This window comes from Taudactylus pleione, unplaced genomic scaffold, assembly GCF_031769625.1.
Source record: "Taudactylus pleione unplaced genomic scaffold, aTauple2 ptg000129l, whole genome shotgun sequence".
Taxonomy (NCBI): Eukaryota; Metazoa; Chordata; class Amphibia; order Anura; family Myobatrachidae; genus Taudactylus; species Taudactylus pleione.
Genome location: NW_028284531.1, coordinates 22,243,850 through 22,263,244, shown reverse-complemented (window position 1 = coordinate 22,263,244; position 19,395 = coordinate 22,243,850). Strand labels below are relative to the sequence as shown.

Sequence of the window (19,395 nt, the reverse complement as noted above, 5' to 3'; positions counted from 1 at the left end):
TGCATATACAATTTGTGCATTTTTGGCATCCATAATAAATTATTTTATATATTACAATTATCTGAGCGCATCTTTGCACAGTCAACTCCCTTATTATATTTAATTAACCTGTCAAATGTCTATATATCCTACCAAAGCCATCATGCATGTTTGTTTCACCTCCCTTTACCTTTAGAAAGGTGTGTAACCTGAATGATGAAGATCCTGAGCAGTCACACCCTCGGAGCGAATCTGTATATATGTAGAAATCAGACAGATATATGCTTTATTCACATAAAAATATCACAACCTGTTGACACTTTAATACACAGTCCCAGATATGGCGAAAAACACCTGCATGCGATGGAAACTGCCAGTAATCTGCTTTGTCTTCCAAGTTATCTTAATAGTCCTGTTTGGCGTCTTTGTACGTTATGGTTTTGAATCTGACCCCCACTGGCAGGAATACAAGCAGCTTAACAACATCGCGAGTGACAGTGAAAATGATTACTACTATAGGTACCCGAGTAAGTATATTTATTGGCATATTAATATTTTACTTTAAAATTATCTGAATTGTTTAAGAATCTTCTAAAGATCTACTGGGGGCAAAGTAGCTATTTGTAAGATCAGATCTGCTTCTCTTCTGAAACAAGAAAAAGATGCCATTAAATGACAATTATGAAACAACTGCAAATATTATAAATGTTCTATCCAGGTATTATCCTTTCACACCTTGTTCAGATGAACATCATTTAAGAATTTTAGTAGCACTTGCAGTGTTTGCTGTCCAAAATACTACCAACTAGGCATGTCCAGTATTTTAGCTCTTTGGTCAGTAAGGTGCCTATAAAAGACTACATGTATGATAAGGCATTGCAATGAATGATTCCTTATCAGTTGTTGAACAACAGCATTTTCTGCAAAGTGCAAGGGTTATTAAAACATTTAAGTATCGCTTATTGTCATTTTTTTTTCTTTTACCTTGTTAAGATTGACCTGATTTTTGTTTTGCATTGGGGGCTGATGTTTTGTGAAACAGTCGCCTTAAGCAGGGTATACACTGGAGCGATGTCGGGTCGATATGCCATTTCGTAACGACATTTCGCCTACATCGCTCAGTGTGCATCGGCGATTGCATGCTCCCACGGTTGGTAGCGATGGTCGGCAGGTTTCATGTGCTGCACATCAACCCTTTCGATAACGCTAGCGCCCAGTGCAGTGTTAATGAGTGATGTAACGGTGATCGTTCCGTCGTTCATTAAAGTCATCCAGTATGGATGCACAATCACTCTCAATAATGCACAATCACTTGCTGTGTACCCAGGCTTAGTCACCAGGATACTGGTAAATAAATGGTAAATCCAACTACCGGCGCAGCAATGGTGAGGTAGAGAACAATAAATCAGGAGGTATAATTATTATACTTTCCTCTAGATGTGGTTGACTCGGTCTGGCTTTGGTTGTTTAGTGCATATGGAAAAATTAGAAATGGGGATACATAGTGTATTACCGTAAAAAATAACAATTTAATAGAATTCACACAAATCAAAAATGGTTACATAAGAACCACATACAAATAGAACACCATAAAAAATAAACATAAATAACTCAGTAAGTGTTAATATCATCTTTATGCAATATTAGCTCACCTCCACTGGAATCCACCATTACATAAGTGTCTATACTTTGTTGTACTTGGCGGTAAATGTCTTCCTCATAGAATTTGTCATTTAATTTTATGAACATCAGTTTTCTAAATTTTTTGGAAGTAACCTCCTATGCCGATTGCTCACAAGGCTCCCAGCTGTGCTAATCACTCTTTCCATGCTAGTTTGTACAAGGGACTCCAAATTGCCTTTTTTCTGCCCAGTATTCAAGAGGGACTGTGTAAAATGCTAATTTGAACATTGTCATTAAAATAATCCTCCAGCATTCTGTTGATACTTACTGTATCAGATTGAGTCATGGTAGAGGTGTCAATAATTATTCTTAGCAAAATGCTGCATTTCCTCTCCTCCTTCAGATTCTCTAGCTGATTTTCCAGTGCTTTAATTAAGGGTATAACCTGACTTGGGTTGGCAGTATCACAGTAGAATACTACATTTATATGTCATCATTACTTTTACCTCTACTAATCCTCACATTTGCAGAGCGTGCGGAAATAGTGGAAGGAAGCTGCTCTAGGATTACATAGCACTTGTGGACACCTTAGACTCTCCTCAGGAATCTGTGAAATTGGTGAACAACTTCAGTCTTAGGGGTATATTTACTAAAGGTTGATCAATTTAAAATCATTCACAATCAATCAAATTCGATGTTGTGTTTCTGGGGCTGAATCACACATTTGCTAATACTTAAAAAAAAGCAAATAAAAAATTGCCTGTTTGTAATTGTGTGATTTAGCCCTGATTTTTTTACACACCAGGAACAGAAAATGTCTCATTTTCAAGAATTGTTTTGGGATGCAGATGATGGGGATACCACAGCATACAGTAGCTGCTACTAAAAAACTCACTATGCAAATTTTTTAGTTCCTTTACAAAAAACTGTCAATTTTAAATGTATTTTTTTTCTGCAGGTCTTTTTGGGGTTCAGCTCAGACACAGCAGAGTATATTTTTCATATGCTATAGTGTTCTTCCATTTCCCTTTGACCTTGTATATCTTTTCCTACTGAGACTTCCTGTACCTTTCAGCCTAACCATGTCTATATTAAGGCACTTGAACCTTACTTAAAATGAAGCCAAGCCTTACCATAGTGTTTTATCTGCACTAACTAAGGAGCTGATTCAGACCCACTCGCTAGGATGCGTTCGCTCGTAGCTGGCCGTTATTTGCAATCTGCACATGCGTATGCATCACAATGCGCGTGCGCAAACCACTGTGAAAGATCGGGAAGTGTTCGCTCACCTTGCATAGACAGCCCAGCTGAATGACTGACAGGAGAGGCTGTTTGTGGGTGGTAACAGGGGCAGGCCACTAGAAACGGGGGAGTGGAGGTGCTAATGCAGGTGTGCCTGAGCGTCTCAACGCCATTTCAGAGGCGTCCACAATTAACAGGCAGCGTCATAGTACACGTCAGCTGGTTGTATTTCACACGGAAGTGCTCGCAGTGTTTGCGGCAAGATATAGTCAACCTCAAGCGCTGCGATCACATCCGATGGTGCTCGATGTATCAATGGTTTCATGCACTTCCAGGAGATGATGTGCGCAATTGGGTGTCTTATGAATGACTGGTGGGCATCTGCATACACAAAGTGATCACACGCCAAGACAAAGTGGGTGTGCTAATGTCTTGCCGTGCAATCGTCTGCCTTGCTGGGCGTGCGCTGGATTTGCATATGCTGGGTGCCAGCATACGCATCTAGCGAGTGGGTCTGAATGAGCTCCTAAATCCTTGCTTCAAGCATTCTCAAAACCATGTGAAAAATTTTGTACAACACTGTAAATGTTGCATGAAAGCAAAATGTTTGAATGTTAAACACAATTTAAGTACCCCCAAACTATCATAAAATGACTCTCTCCTTCTAACTGTCCACTTATACCTGTCAATGTAAGTAGTGGCAGCAATAGCGCTGCGATAGCAATGGGAGCCAGGATGTTAGGGGGGCTGACAGCGTCAAGACTCCTATTTGAGGCCCCACATTGTTATTACCAGAGCAGAGAGGGCCACATCTAGGCATGCATGGCATGCATGTGCAGTGAAGTCCCAGCCAGGGCTTTCGTGCGCAAGTGATGGGGCAAGGCATGCTTGGAAGAAACCCCCAAGCTGCTCATTTATGTACCCAAATATAAGTATCTGATGCATATTATTAGACAACAAACTTAGGGGAGATGTATCAAACCTTGGAGAGAGATAAAGGAACAACCAATCAGCATCTAACTGTCATTTTTCAAACACAGCCTGTAAAGACAGGCAGAGAGACAGCTAATAGCTGATTGGTTGTTACTTTATCTCTCTCCAAGGTTTAATACATTCTTCCCCATACTTTGTTCTTGGACCCTGTAACTACATCATTCCCTGGGTAAAATGTACTTATTCATATTACTAATATTGGTATATTTGCCTGGTATAATGGACCTCATTCAGAGTCGGTCATTGCAGCCGCTCAGTCGTAAGGGAAAAGGGGCCGGATATGCAAATGAAGCACTTGCAAGTTGTGCCATTAAGATGGGATCGTTAGCTGGACGAGCGAGGGGAGGATGCGGCCTTAACACTAAAAACACGCCCCCTTCTCGTTCCCATTACACGTCATCTCCGGGCATATAAGGATTAATCGAGACCATCGGGAACCATCGGAGCTGCTCGTAGAGCTTAAGGTTGACCATACCCTCTTTTAAGCACTACGATCAAGTCAGTGTAAACACCTTCCATGTCTTATGTGCCATGACACTAGTTAATTATGCACTCCCATAAAACGCCATTTGCATAGTCAGGCACGCCTGCGTTCGCATCTATACTCCCCCGTTCACAAGCACTTTCCCCTGTTACCATCCACAAATGGCTCAATCTGTCACTCAAACTAACGACCTGGCTGTGTTCAAGGAGAAAGCAATTTCTGATCGTGACAGCTAGTTTGCGCACATGCATTGTGAATTTTACGCATGCGCAGTTTAGCGAACATTGGTTGCGTACGACCGAGCGGCCGCAACGACCGACTCTGAATGAGGTCCAATGTGCTTTCTTGTTCTGAAATGTTGAATGAAATGGGAATATTACTGATTACTAGAGATGTGCGCCGACTAGGGATGCCCATGTTTTGGTTTGGATCTGGATTCATCTTCGTGTTTTTGTTTTGCAAAACCATACTCAAGTGTTTTGGTTTTGGATTTGGATAAAAATCAAGAAAAATCGATTAAAAATAGATGAAAATCAATAAAAATAAAATGCCCGAATCCTAAAAGCAAGTTTGTTTTTTAAATTCCAGTTCCAAATCGACAACAGAACCGGGACTTGGGACTCGATTCAGACCCGCTCGCTAGATGCGTTCACACGCACCCAGCATATGCAAATCCGGCAGAGGCAGGCGATCACACGGCAATGCATTAGCACAACCACTATGTCTTGACGTGCGATCGCAGGGTGTATTTAGACACCCACTAGTCTGTATTAAGATGCTCACTTATGCACGTTATGTCCAGGAAGTGTAATCATAGGTAACATCGCGTACCATCGAATGCGATCGCAGCACTTGTGGTTGACCCTACCCTACCACAAGCACTGCGAGTGCTTCAGTGTGAAATTCAACCAAGTGACATGTACTATGATGCTTCATGATAATTATGCATGCCTCTGAAACAGGGTTAAGACACTCAGACATGCCTGCGTTCACACCACCACTCCCCCATTTCCATCGACCAACCCCTGTTACCACCCACAAATGGCTTGTCCTGTCACTCAGTTTAGCAAGCTATCTATGCGCAGTGAGCAAATGCTTCCCAAGTGCATGGACGCGATGCATACGCATGCGCACATTGCAAACCATTGGCAGATACGAGCGAACGCAGCCTAGCAAGTGGGTCTAAATCGGGCCCTAGGTCACAAAAGTGAATCCTAACCTTGACCCAGTTCTACTCGGAACCACTAAATTCGGGTGTGTTCAGATTTCAGAAGTCCAGACCCGCACATCTCTAGACATAACACAATACTTTAAAGCTTTATGTGAGAGACATATACAGTATTCAGTTCAGTTTTAAGTCCTAGTTAGTGAGTAGGGATTCTCCAACATTTTGAACTAGTTAGATCAAACATGTTTGCAGATAGGGGCATATCTACCCCTTGGCTAGGATGGCACTTGCCAGGGGTGCCGACTGAGGAAGGGGCACGGTCCATGGTGCCACCCACTGCAAGGGGGTAGAATAAGGACAGGACTTCAAGGACTGGAGTCCTGGGAACGCCCCTGCCTCCTACCCAGGGTAGATGTTCAGAGCCGTGCAGCCTGTCATTTACAATGAGTAAATATAGTTTGAGGGGTTTTTTTAGACAAGGTGCACATTATGTCATGACATCACGCACCTCACATAGCTGCATGTGAGACTGAGGAGCCGACTGCAGCCACAGCCAGAAGGGGATCTATCCACTACCCAGCCAGAAGAGATGTTAAGTAAGTATTGGGGCTGGTGGGTGTGTGAACATGGGTTGGAGAGATGGCTGGGGACACAGAAGGAGAATGGATGCGGACACAGAAAGGGGAGGGCTGGGGGCACAGAAAGGGTATTGGCTGGGGACACAGAAAGGGGATTAGCTGGGGAGACAGAAGGAGGATGGCTGGGGAGACATAGGGGTCTATTTACTAAACTGTGTTAGGAGATCAAGTGAACGATGATAAGGTACCAGCCAATCACCTCCTAACTGCCATCTCACAGGCTGTGTTTGAAAAATGGCAGTTAGGAGCTGATTGGCTGGTACCTTTTCACCGTTCACTTTATCTCCTAACACAGCTTGGTAAATAGATCCCATAAGGAGATGGCTGGGGAGACAGAAGGGGATGGCTGGGGAGACAGAAGGAGGATGGCTGGGGAGACAGAAGGGGGATGGCTGGGGAGACAGAAGGAAGTTGGCTGGAGAGACAGAAGGAGGATGGCTGGGGAGACAGAAGGAGGATGGCTGGGGAGACAGAAGGAGGATGGCTGTGGAGACAGAAGGAGGATGGCTGGGGAGACAGAAGGAGGATGGCTGGGGAGACAGAAAGGGGATGGCTGGGGAGACAGAAGGAAGATGGCTGGGGACAGAAGGAAGATGGCTGGGGAGACAGAAGGAGGATGGCTGGGGAGACAGAAGGAGGATAGCTGAGGAGACAGAAGGAGGATGGCTGGGGACACAGAAGGGGATAGGCTGGGGAGACAGAAGGAGGATGGCTGGGGAGACAGAAGGAGGATGGCTGGGGAGACAGAAGGAGGATAGCTGGGGAGACAGAAGGAGGATGGCTGTGGAGACAGAAGGAGGATGGCTGGGGACACAGAAGGGGATAGGCTGGGGAGACAAGGAGGATGGCTGGGGAGACAGAAGGAGGATGGCTGGGGAGACAGAAGGGGGATGGCTGAGGAGACAGAAGGAGGATGGCTGGAGACACTGAAGGGGATAGGCTGGGGAGACAGGGGGGATTGCTGGGGTGATGTTAAAAGTACAGAATGTAATTCAGAAAATATGGGGGGAGGGGGGCACCTGTCCATTACTTTGCCAGGGGCAGTCGGCCCCTTGATACACCCCTGGTTGCAGTACAATCTTCAATATATACACTATATGATTTTATGGTTAAAAACTTGTTTGCTGTTTACATTCTTGCATTTCGCATTCGAAGTTCACTGTGAAGATTTGCCATTCACGTTGGTGGTTCACTGATAATATCCGCTGTTCGCATTCGAGGTTCGCTGCTTGAGAACGCCATTAGTGGGTCACAGTGTGCGCTCACATCAATACAATCATGTTTGAAGAACTATATCAAACCTGTTTTCTGTTATCAAGAAGCGCCATAAAATATTTGCTCTAATTTTGATGAACCACATTGAGAAACAGTTTCCAGCTGGTTCAGGAAGTAATGATATGCAGTTAACTTTTACCAGGTGCATCTATCAATCGATCTGTGTTTTGAACTCTGTAAATCAGTGTTCATAAGAATAACTTTGTTTCATGCAATGAATATTTATATAATTTATAAGTTTTCAGCATTAGTAGCTCTTGATACACCCCAGACATGATTATTTTTGAAATATACAGGATTTTGTTCTTGCATACACTCAACATCTGTATCCCTTGTGTTATGTTACTGACCTGTTACCCTGTAACCAGAGTAACAATGTAATTGAATTGGGTTTAACGATTCGGTTTAACGATTTAATATCTAACTACTGATTGTTATACTTAACCCAAATATGCTTGATTATTATCAGAACTGCATTAAGGTCCATGTCCACCTTCAACTCACCTTGCAGGTAATGCCTAGCTTGAGTAAATCTGAAGGTTTGCATGCACATTCATTTAAAGTGGTAATAAGATAAAATAAAATAAATAATTATGAACGCTCTATAGAAAGGGCAACTAATTAAGCATAAAGTTATTATAAACAATATAATTTCTATAATAAAGGTAATGCATATAATAAAACATTCTTATTTGCACAGATGTCATTATTTGTCCATTTGGCACATACAGTATGTACTGTAGCAGAACATGCACATTTGAGTTTTGTTTCTGCGCTTTAGAAAAATCAAGATTTGAATGAGGGTCTGACTGGAAATGCTGATGAAAAAGACCTTCAGCCCTACTACCACTCTATGGGGTTGATTCAGCCCCGGACACAGTCCCGATTTAGGGCCGTATTCAATTAGAGGCAGAAAAGTCAGAATCCACGGAGAAGTATCATGGACGACTTCATTTTGTCAGGCCAAGCCAATGCAATGTAATCGGCGGAAAAGTTTCGCCTATGAATAGCAGGCAGAAAAAAGTGCAGAATTGCGGTTTTGAGGTGCAAACTTCGGGAAACCTCCCTGCACCCTTGGGGCAGTCCCCCAAAGATAAACTGTGTCAATTTAAAAAAAAAAAAGACTTTAGAACACCCCAAAAAAGTACTTTTATTTTGGGGGTGAAAAAGTTAAAAGTTGGAGGACAAACTTAAAAACGAGCAGAATAGACTACTGGGGGGTCCCTAAGTAGGGGGCAGGTGATTTTTTGATTGCAGGTGCTTGTGGCAGATGGATTTTTATGTGATTTTAAACTTCACTTTAACAACTTAAAAATATGCTAGCACCCATTTTCAAGTACCGCAAATTTGCTGGGAGTACTTATTTTCACAAAAAAAATTGCTTAATGCTTTTCTTCATCACTTGTGTTAATGCGCTAATTGCAAGCAATTGTCACATCTTAAGCACCCCAAATACCTTCATTAGGGCTAGTCGGGGGCATCTATAGTGATCATCAATGTTAGTGCTTCTTTTGGGGGGTGTCAGGCTGAGTTCCCCATTTTTGACAGAACTTTTCGCATGTTTCAGTTTTGCCGGGTGCCGTTTTCGTGTCCTTTCTAATTGAATATGGCGAATAGCGGGAGCACGCCCGATACTTTTCTGCATGCAAAAGTCCGGCATGAGAAAAGGTATCGTGGGTGCGAAACTAACTGAATACGGCCCTTAGTTGTAGTTGATTGATGTTTTCGGGACTGCGCATGCACGTTAACCGCAGCCTGATTGACAGACCGTAGGTGATTCGGGGAGGTGATGGGAAACGTAGTTTTGCCAGGCACCCTGAGTAACCTTAGGATTACTCAGAGGTCTGATGCTGCGACCGATGGTCGCAATGTTAATCCAACGATGCATCTTCGGATGCAGGCAGCGGATCAGAGAATGGACAATTAACGTCTTTTTAAGCAAAATGCCCCTTGCGGCTTTTGCATATTTTGGCACAGCTGCTGCATACAAAGAGGCCATATGTGGCGACATTTGTGCTCACCTCTGAATCAAGTCCCGTTATCCTTCTTTTCCTCTCTGGCCTCTATGAGATAATGGGAAGTGTAGGAGAGAGACAAGGAGGTGTGGTGCCATAAATTGAGGTATCATGGGCCCATCCCAGCAATGTAATGATTACATTTACAGCATTACATGGCAGGAGCCATAATGACCCGATTCATAGAGAATTGCATACAGAAGTACTAGCAACAAATGCGATTTTATGCCCTATTCCAGAGAGCCATGCTGATCACAGGACTCGTAGGAGGCAACGCACACTTATTTAAAATGCTCTCTTAAAGATCTAAGCAAAAATCATCGTTCTGATCAAGTTTTATATTAGTGACATGTATAATTATAATCAAGGGACCAGGGACCTGATTCAGAGCCGGACGCTATTTGCGCTCGCTCGTTCAGAAAAAGGGGCCGGATATTTAAATTGAGCGCTCGCTCTTTGCGGTCTGAGCGAGCAAACGAAACATGCGCTCGCTATTTTGTAAAGATGCCCCCTGGCCGCTCGCATCCTACGTCATCTCCGCTATTTATTTGATTAATCGAGTACATCGAAAGGTGTCTGAACTGCTCGCAGTGCTTGTGGTTGGATTTTCCTACTACAATCATGCGAACAGTTCAGGCTAAGAAACAACCAAGTGACACGGTCGATGACGCTGCTTTGTTAATTATGCACACCCATAAAACGCCCGTTTTGACCATTTGTCACGCCTGCGTTCGGATCTCCACTCCCCGTTTTCAAGCACCTTCCCCTGTTACCACCCACAAATGCCTCATCCTGTCACTCAAATTAGCAGGCACTCGCTATTTTGCGAGCGCTCGATTTCCGACCGCACTGACTGGTTGGCGCATGTGCATTATGACCCATACGCATGCGCAGATGTGCGAACATCGCTCGGAGCAAACGAGCGGCCGCTTACAAGCGGCTCTGAATCAGGCCCTGAGGCCAACATCATATTTCGAATAGATGTATTTGTCATTTACAGAAACCACATAATTACATAATTCTCATATTGAATGTCAGGATAGGGTGATGTATGATGTTTATGTAGCGGTAACTTGATGGACAATTCATCAAGAGCATTATTATGTTTCTGTATATTCAGCAGAATCAATATGTAATAGTTAAGAATATACTTTTATTATTTTATTATTATCTTTATATGGCACAACAAAGACAAAGCAGCGCAGTTCATAGGGGTACAATATATTACAAAGTGATAAGTACAAATGGTACAGACAAGTAATTAACGTTACATACACCCATCAGCCATAACAGTTAAACCACTGACAAGTGAAGTGGATAAGATTGATTATCTCATTACAATGGCACCTGTGAAGGGGTGTGATATATTAGGCAGCAAGTGAGTACTCAGTTCCTGATATTGATGTGTTGGAAGCAGGAAACATGGGCAAGTGGAAGGATCTCTGCGACTTTTACAAGGGCCAGATTGTGATGGCTGGAGGACTGAGTCAGATAAGCTCCAAAACAGCATGTCTTGTGGGGTGGCCCTGGTATGCAGTGGTTGGTACTTACCAAAAGTGGTCCAAGGAAGGACAACTGGTGAACCAACGACAGCATCATGGGCACCCAAGGCTCATTGATACCACAGGACACCTTCAGAGGTCTTGTGGAGTCTATGCCTTGATGAGTCACTAGTGAGACACAATATTAGGTGGTTTTAATGCTATGGCTGATCGGTATATATATAAAATTACATATTTTCAGTACTCAGATTACTTAGTGCAAGTCAGGGAATTGTTAACCCGTTACTACCAGATGTAATAGAGTGTACTAAGTGTGTGCATTTATATTTATGTTTGATTCTCGCTGACCTGGACAGAAAGGGAGTGATGACCACAATTGTGTGGGGATGTTGTTTTGGGAGTAAATCAGCTAATCTGTTATCAATAGGTTGACGAGTGCATGACTCACATGGGGGGGGTCACTCATACACACACTCACTCACATACTCACCCGGCTCCCAACACTAGATGCAGAAGACACCGCTTCGGAAGGTGAGTAATTAAGGACAAGAATCTAATTGGAACTTCCAATTGCTTTATTAGTTCTCTTGAGGGGTGCCTCTGGGATCCCAGAGCAAGTCCCGCTGAGTTTTCCTAAAATTAACGGTTTTAGGAAAAATCAGACTTGCTATGGAGGCGCAAGAAAAAAGACGCAGTGATTTCTATAGAAATGACCGTGTCCCATTTTCAATAATCTAATTGAATAGCAAAACCCTGCGACTGCAGGAAAAACCCAGCACAGCAGGGTTTTTTAAATATCCCACCCATAATTGGATTCCCCCCCCCTAAATGGGACAGTGATGGCAGAGGCTAGTATCTGTTACACTTCAGTAGCAACTATAGACAGGAGTGGGCATTATACTAATAAGAGGGTTAAAGTTATATATTACCAAGCCCCATTCTTTACTTATAAAATTAAATTGGAAACATTTGGGGCAGAAAAGAGGAGAGAGTGGGGGGAGTGACAGTGGTGATATAAAAAGCTGTGCTATAGTACAGTATATGTCACCACCTATAGACATTTCATCATTATAACTACAAGACGCTCTCTACAGGGATATTACTGTACTTCTAGAAGGTAGAATAAAACAAATCAGAGACAGGAGTACTTCTTAGTTGCCAGAAAAGATTTAGGGGTCTATTTACTAAGCTGTGTTAGGAGCTGATTGGCTGGTACCTTATCACCGTTCACTTTGTCTCCTAACACAGCTTAGTAAATAGACCCCTTAAACGGCATCTACTATTGACCACACAGGAGATGGACTTAAATGCACTTCGTTATCTCTATACACTAAAGAGATACCGCGTTCTTTTGCCTATAGGAAGTTATTTATAATCCCAATATTCATTCCTTGCAAAGGCCAATGCTTCCACAAAACGAGGATAAAGACACGTTTTAGGAGCACTAAGGATATATTCTAAGTTTACAGGACTTTATTATGCCCTCAGACTCTCTTACAACAGTTAAGGAGCTTAAGTGAACTTTGTAACACAAAGTATCCATCTCCTCTAGAGGATTACAACACTAAAGGACGTTCTGATAGGAGTCATCTTTACATCTTTGGACTTAAAAACACTTATTATTGTTATTGTCATCAACTTGTGGTAAAGTCTAAGGGGTAAATTTACTAAAATGAGAGATTTTAGGAGTGGAGATGTTGCCCATAGCAACCAATCAGATTCTAGCTATTATCTTCTAGAAGGTGCTAGTTAAATGTTAAATAGAATCTGATTGGTTGCTATGGGCAACATCTCCACTTCTAAAAACTCTCATCTTAATAAATTTACCCCTAAGTGTATAACACTGCATAAACCCAAAACTTACCTGAAGTGTATTAAATATTTATCAACATTTAAAGGTGATTTTGTCATTAATGCTGTATGCTAAGTGAGTCATGCTATGTAATGCACATTTTATGTTAAGAAAATACACATAAATGTTGAAGTATATATAATGTTTGGTGTAATTACTCACCCATTTAAGAGAGGTCAATGTGACAACAAGGCAGGCGATCGCACAGCAAGGCATAAGCATGCCCACTATGGCTTGGCGTGCGATCGCTCTGTGTATGCAGATGCCCACCAGCCTGTTATAAGATGCCCACTTGCGCACGTCATCTCCAGGAAGTGTATGCAACCATCGGTATATCGGGTACCATCAGATGCGATCGCATCGCTTGGGGCTGACCATACCCTACCGCAAGCACTGCGAGCACTTCAGTGTAAAAACCAGCCAGGTTATGTGTACTAAGACACTGCCTCTAAATTATGCATGCCTCTGAAACGGCGTTGAGGCGCTCAGGCACCCCTGCGTTCTCACCTCCACTCCCACGTTTTTAATGGCCAGCCCATGTCACCACCCACAAATGGCTTCTCCTGTCACTCTGCTGGACTGTCTATGCGTAGCGAGCGCTTTCCGATCTCTCACACTGGTTCGCGCACCCGCACTGTGATGCGTACACATGCTCACAAAGCGAAAAACGGCCGGCTACGAGTGAACGCATTCCTAGTGAGTGGGTCTGAATCAGGTCCATAGTTTACAAATGTATGCACGGGGTATGTTTCCTGGGGGAGCTAAAATGTGAAGAAAATGTAAAACTATATTTTTCCCTCTATAGGTTTTCAAGATGTCCACGTCATGATCTTTGTTGGCTTTGGCTTCCTGATGACTTTCCTAAAGCTATATGGGTTTGGCAGCGTCGCGTTCAACTTCTTGCTTGCTGCATTTGGAGTACAATGGGCTATTTTAATGCAGGGATGGCTCGGCAGTTTTGAAGGTGGCAAAATTCATGTCGACGTTAAAAGGTGAACAGATATAATAATATTAAGACAAGAAATAAGCTAATATTAAGCATTGTTCATCATAACTATCAGATATCACATATATATTATATTTATGTACCATGGGACTGATTCAGAGATGGACGCTAATGTGATCAGAGCTGCGTTTTCGTATGCAACGCAGCTGCAAAAATATGCTGTTAGCAAAGACCACCCAAGGCTCAAGAATAAAGATGCCCATTGCTTCCTTCTTACCTGAGTGCGACGACGCATACCTGAGTAAATATCGGTAACATCGACGCACATCGAGCAGCCATCTAGTCCTTGCAGCAGGTCTGACCAGCCGCAGACTCGGCAGCTCTCCTCGCACACAGAGGGCTCTCATGCTATGTAGACGATCACAGTGGCTATTTTATGCACGCCCATGAAACAGCATTTTCCTGACCACCCCCCTGTTACCACCTCCTAAAGCTGACGATGTATTTCTATGGCAGTCCATAATGGCAATGCGATCTCAGCGCACGTGCAGTGTGACTTATATGTATGCACGATGGCAAACAATCGCTCGATCTGCGTACGGAATTGCCATTGCGTTCATCTCTGAACCAGGCCCCATGATCATACCTAACTGTGTCAGAGGTAATACACATTTTGTTGGCAGTAAAGATTAAAAGAAAATGTAATATAATAAAGCAGATAGGTTCAACAGTGTTCAAACTAATTCAAACTTAATGGCTACATTGTATAGTATGGGGATGGCCAACCAATCAGAGACAGGGGGCTATATTTCCTAACTGTCGGTTTTGTTTCTAAATTAAAACTGACCAAAATCACCGTCATGTTTATGTCTAATAAAAACAGAATTTACTATCTATTGTTTTTTCAAGTTATGTTGAAACCGACGGCGATGCCTATTGTTTTTGTGGACCTCTAAATGCTGTCTGTTTTGATCTTTTAGTTCAAAACTGATGGCATATACAAGTTAAAACACGACGGCAAACCCATTCAAACAGAAGCACTGCACAGATCACTAGGATCTGTGCTGGCTTCCTAGGGTTAAAAGCAATTAAAGAGTTAAAAATTATAATAAAAGAAGCATGGGGTCCCCCCCAAATTCATAACTATAGCTATGATTGGCTAAGAGTCAGACCTCTCTTGGCCAATCAGTGGGCAGTTTTCGATAATCAATCAGAATAGCAGGGAATAGCAGGGAATAGCAATGTGTCTCCCTGATATAGTGTATTCCCCACGGCTGGTTCAGCCTGGTGCTGGTTAATGGAAAATAAGGGGAACTCCACGCTGGTTTTCCCTCTGATTTTCCTGTACCAAACCAGGCTGAAAAGTCCAGGACCAGTTATGTATTTGGTGGGGACCCCATGCTTTTTTAAACATTTTTTAACTAAAGTACCAATGTTCAAGCACAACCTGCAAAATAACAATTAGGAGCTGATTGGTTGGTACAGTACTTCCATCCACTTTATTTCTCTCCAAGGCTTAGTACATAGACCCCATATTGATCTGTGGAGTGCTTCTCCCAAACTCAGCTGCCACAGGCATGTCTATTATTTGGGTGTGTTTTTTGGTCGGTTTTTGGTCGTTTTTCAAACCAACTGTTAGTAAATCTGGGTGCTTCTATATTCTTCTATATAAAATTATCGATTGTGCATCCAATGTTCTAATCCTGTCGGGTTTGGCTTTAGTAAATTTGCTGTTTTGGTCGGTTTGCCATTTTTTTCAAAACCGATGCTTAGTAAATATAACCCTAAGGCCCGTATTCAATTGCCGGCGAAAAGTTCTGGACTTTTCGCATGCCGGAGTTTTCGCCTTCATCACCAGTTTTTCCTCCTGAAAAGTATTGCGCTCGTCACCGCGATTCATCCTATTCAATTGCAAAGGACGCAAGAACGTGTCCCGGCGAAACTGAGATCTGCGAAAAGTACTGTCAGATTTGGGGAAATCAGCCTGACACCCCCCAGAAGATGCACTGACATGGGGGATCACTATAGATACCTGCTGAAGGTATTTGGGGTGCTTTAATGCTCTCAATCGGTGCTATTTAGCGTTTTTGCACAAGTGGTGAAGAATAGTATTTAGCTGGGGGGTTTTTGGCAAAATAAGTAGTCCCAGCAAGTTTGGGGTACATGAAAATGGGTTTAAGCATTGTTAAAAATCGCTAAAGTGCAGTTTTAAAAAATGTAAAAAACGCACCTTCAGCAAGCACCTGCAAACAAAAAAAACAGCTTGGGCATACTTGTGGGATCCCCTGTGGCCTATTTTGCTAGTGTTTAAGTTTGTCCCCCAGCTTTGTTTTTTTTCGCCCCAAAACGTAAGTACTTTTTTGGGGTGATCTAAAGTATTTTTTTAACTTTTTTGGCGCAGTTTACCTTTGGGGGAATGTCCCAAGAGTGCAGGTGTGTTCCTGCAACTTTGCAACCCAAACCCCCAACTCTGCACTTTTTTCTGCCTCCTTTCACAGGTGAATCTTGTCCGCTGGTTACAAGGCGCAGACTTTTTGTACTGGCGGAAACTCTGTGGAATTGAATACGGGGAAAAGTTCTTGCCTGGCGAAATGACGTCAGCGGTGAGAACTTTTCGCCGATCTCAGCTTTTCGCCGGCAATTGAATACGGCCCTTAGAGTCAAATATCTATAGCTATATGCTTCTCATATGTCCCCATATATTTTCTTCCATCTCAGCCACTAGTATTTACAACTGGAGCTGCAGACTGTAGCACACCCTAACCTCCCTCCTCCTCCTTTGGCAAGTTGCGCATCCTCCGTGTGTTGTGTTGAGGACATAAAACAGAGAAGTCAGATTCTTCTCTGCTTTATAACAAAAAAATAAGTCAGATTGGTAACACCCCTGCCGATTCCCAGACCACCTGTAGTTGGGAACCACATTAACAAGTTCAAAGTGAACATCAGGTTGGCCACCACTTACAATAAAATGGAGTCTATGTACTAACCCTTGGAGAGAGTAAAAGTGGATGGAGATAAAGTACAAACCAATCAGCTCCTAACTTTCACTTTACAGACTGTGTTTGAAAAATGACAGTTTGGAGCTGCTTGGTTGGTAATTATTTACGTTTAATTTATCTCTACGTCAAGGCTTAGTACATGGACCCCATAGTATTTAAACAGATTTTACATGCATGCAACTTACTTCATACTAGAAATTCTAACTCATACAAGACTGCTCACTGTTCAGATAAAAAAAACTGGTAACAATATTGCAAAAAAGAATCACTAACAAGAGATTATGCTTACAACTATATGATTTATGATATCTACCCTTGGAGCAACATGAGTCTACATTACAATGATTTAACCCTAAAATTAGTTTCTGCCAAGGTACATCTAACTCAATGTTTGGAACATGTCCCTGTCATGTCAAGGGGGAGATGTATCAAGCCTTGGAAGAAGAAGTCGAATTTAGCAACCAATCAGCTTCTAACTCATTTATCTAGTACAGCGGTTGTCAACTGGTGTGCCGCGAGCGGCTGTGAAGTGTGCCGCATGACTGCCGGGCACATTTTACAATAGCGTGGCCCGGGCTGCCGCTGAGATCCACTGGGGCCATGAACTGCCTATATGCGGCGGCGTGACATCACAGGTCACGCACGCCACATTGCCCGCTCGCTCCACCAGTGACCCAGCCAGCCCAGCTCTGCCCACCCAGCTAGTGGTCAAGCCAGCTCTGCCCGCTCCACCAGTCACCCAGCAGTTACCCAGCCAGCTCTTCCCGAGGGCCAGTGACGCAGCCAGCTCTTCCCACCCGCCCCGCGCCAGTGACCCAGACAGCCCATCCTGCTCACAGCCAGCCAGAGAGAGCAATGTTTTTTTTTTTCTCTGTGGAGGCCACTGTGTTTTTTCTTTGTGGAGAGCAGTGTGGGTGTTTTATGTGGGTGCCAATGTGATGTTTTGTTTTTTTTCTATGCCAGTAAATGTGATTTGTTTTATACCTATGGGGCCAATGTAGTGTGTTTGTTCCTGCAGGGGCCAATGTAGTGTGTTTGTTCCTGCGGATGATTGTTCTTTCATAGGTAGCGCACACCGTATCGCTGGATGGTGTGCCTTGGCAATCTTAAAATTTTGCGTAGTGTGCCTCGACTTGAAAAAGGTTGAAAATCACTGATCTAGTACAGTGTATGAAATGACAGTCAGAAGCTGATTGGTTTATTTGGGCAACTTCTCCATTTAACCTCTCCAAATCTTGATACACCTCCCCTCACATATTTTTGATTTAGGTTACTGTCCCCATGTCAACATGGAGAATTAAAGACTCTCTGTTGTATGACACTGGGCGGGGTGTATCAAAGGTTGGAGAGTGATAAAGTGGAGAGAGCTAAAGTACCAACCAATCAGCTTCTGTCATTTTACAGTTTGTGCTTGAAAAATTACAGAAGCTGATTGTTTGGTTCTATTCTCTCTCCACTTTATCTCACTCCAAGGTTTGGTCCATTGCCCTCACTGTGATTAGAAAGCAGCTACATAACCTCCTACTGTAAATTAATAGTCCCCCTCAGCAGCACCGCAAAGTCCCACGAAACAGCTGACACAGGTCATCGCTAGTCCCCTCCACCAAGGCCAGGTAATTATAAGAGACAGACTTAGATGACACAGGCAGTGTCAGTGTCCTAATGCTGCCAGCGAAAGGTTGCCGCAATATGCTCATACATATTAAGATTTAACCCTGAGAGTATCCACTTTAGCTGGTGCCTCACTGCCGAATATGGCTACAGCCATCCTGAGATGGCGTTAGGCACGGCCGGATTGGCAAACTGGCATTTCTGACAAATGCTAGAAATAGTCAATGGGCCAATCTGGCCGTCTGGAGGCCTGGCCAAGCAGCTCTGCCTCCCGGTGCTTTGCTCTGCCAGCATGCTTTGAGGCCACGCCCTTTACTTGCAGCAGACCCCCATTACACGTCACCATGCCCCCGCTTTCCATGCGTGCGCACTGAAAGAATACTGAGGACGAATCTTAGCCCTGGTGTTATGCTTTTTGCTGCTTGCTGAATTGAAAGGTATAGGGGTATATGGGGACAGCACTAAGCAGTGCAAAATAGGTTAGCACCAGAGAAATCATTCTTAACATTTGGGCCATTGTCTCAATTATTGTAAATTATTTCCTTCTATAATGAATATCATGCACTATTAATAATTGAAAATAAAAGGAATATACTGTTATCCAAAATATAAGCAAATAATGTGGAGGAATATAGGGGTCTATCTACTAAGCAGTGTTAGGAGACAGAGTGAAAAGTGATAAGAAAGTGATAAGGTGCCAGCCAATCAGCTCCCAACTGGCATCTCACAGGCTGTGTTTGAAAAATGACAGTTGGGAGCTAATTGGCTGGCACCTTATCTCTTTCTTATCACTTTTCACTCTGTCTCCTAACACTACTTAGTAAATAGACCCCATAGACTTTAAGCTTCATAGAATAGACGATATATGATGGTAAGAAAGAGGGGTGGTTTAGGGCAACTCCTCTGCCTCGTATTCTGTATGACCCCCTGCTGACAACAGCTTTTCACTGTTTTCATACAAAGAACATGTCAACCGTGTCCCACAAAAGGAATTGATCCTAGATGATAATGATGAGTGGTGTCCTCCTTCCTAGAGTCATTTTGGGGCTATTGGCACTTAAAAATTTC

At 43.1% G+C, this 19,395-nt stretch overlaps 1 protein-coding gene across 1 annotated transcript in view; it reads left to right on the top strand.

Moving 5' to 3' along the window:
• RHCG (Rh family C glycoprotein) overlaps positions 1–19,395 on the top strand; it is a 118,001-nt gene that overhangs the window by 31,718 nt on the left and 66,888 nt on the right. Inside the window, exon 2 of the mRNA XM_088473033.1 lies at positions 13,577–13,763. Coding sequence (XP_088329159.1) covers positions 13,577–13,763 — 187 coding nt within the window. The remainder of the gene's footprint in view (positions 1–13,576; positions 13,764–19,395) is intronic.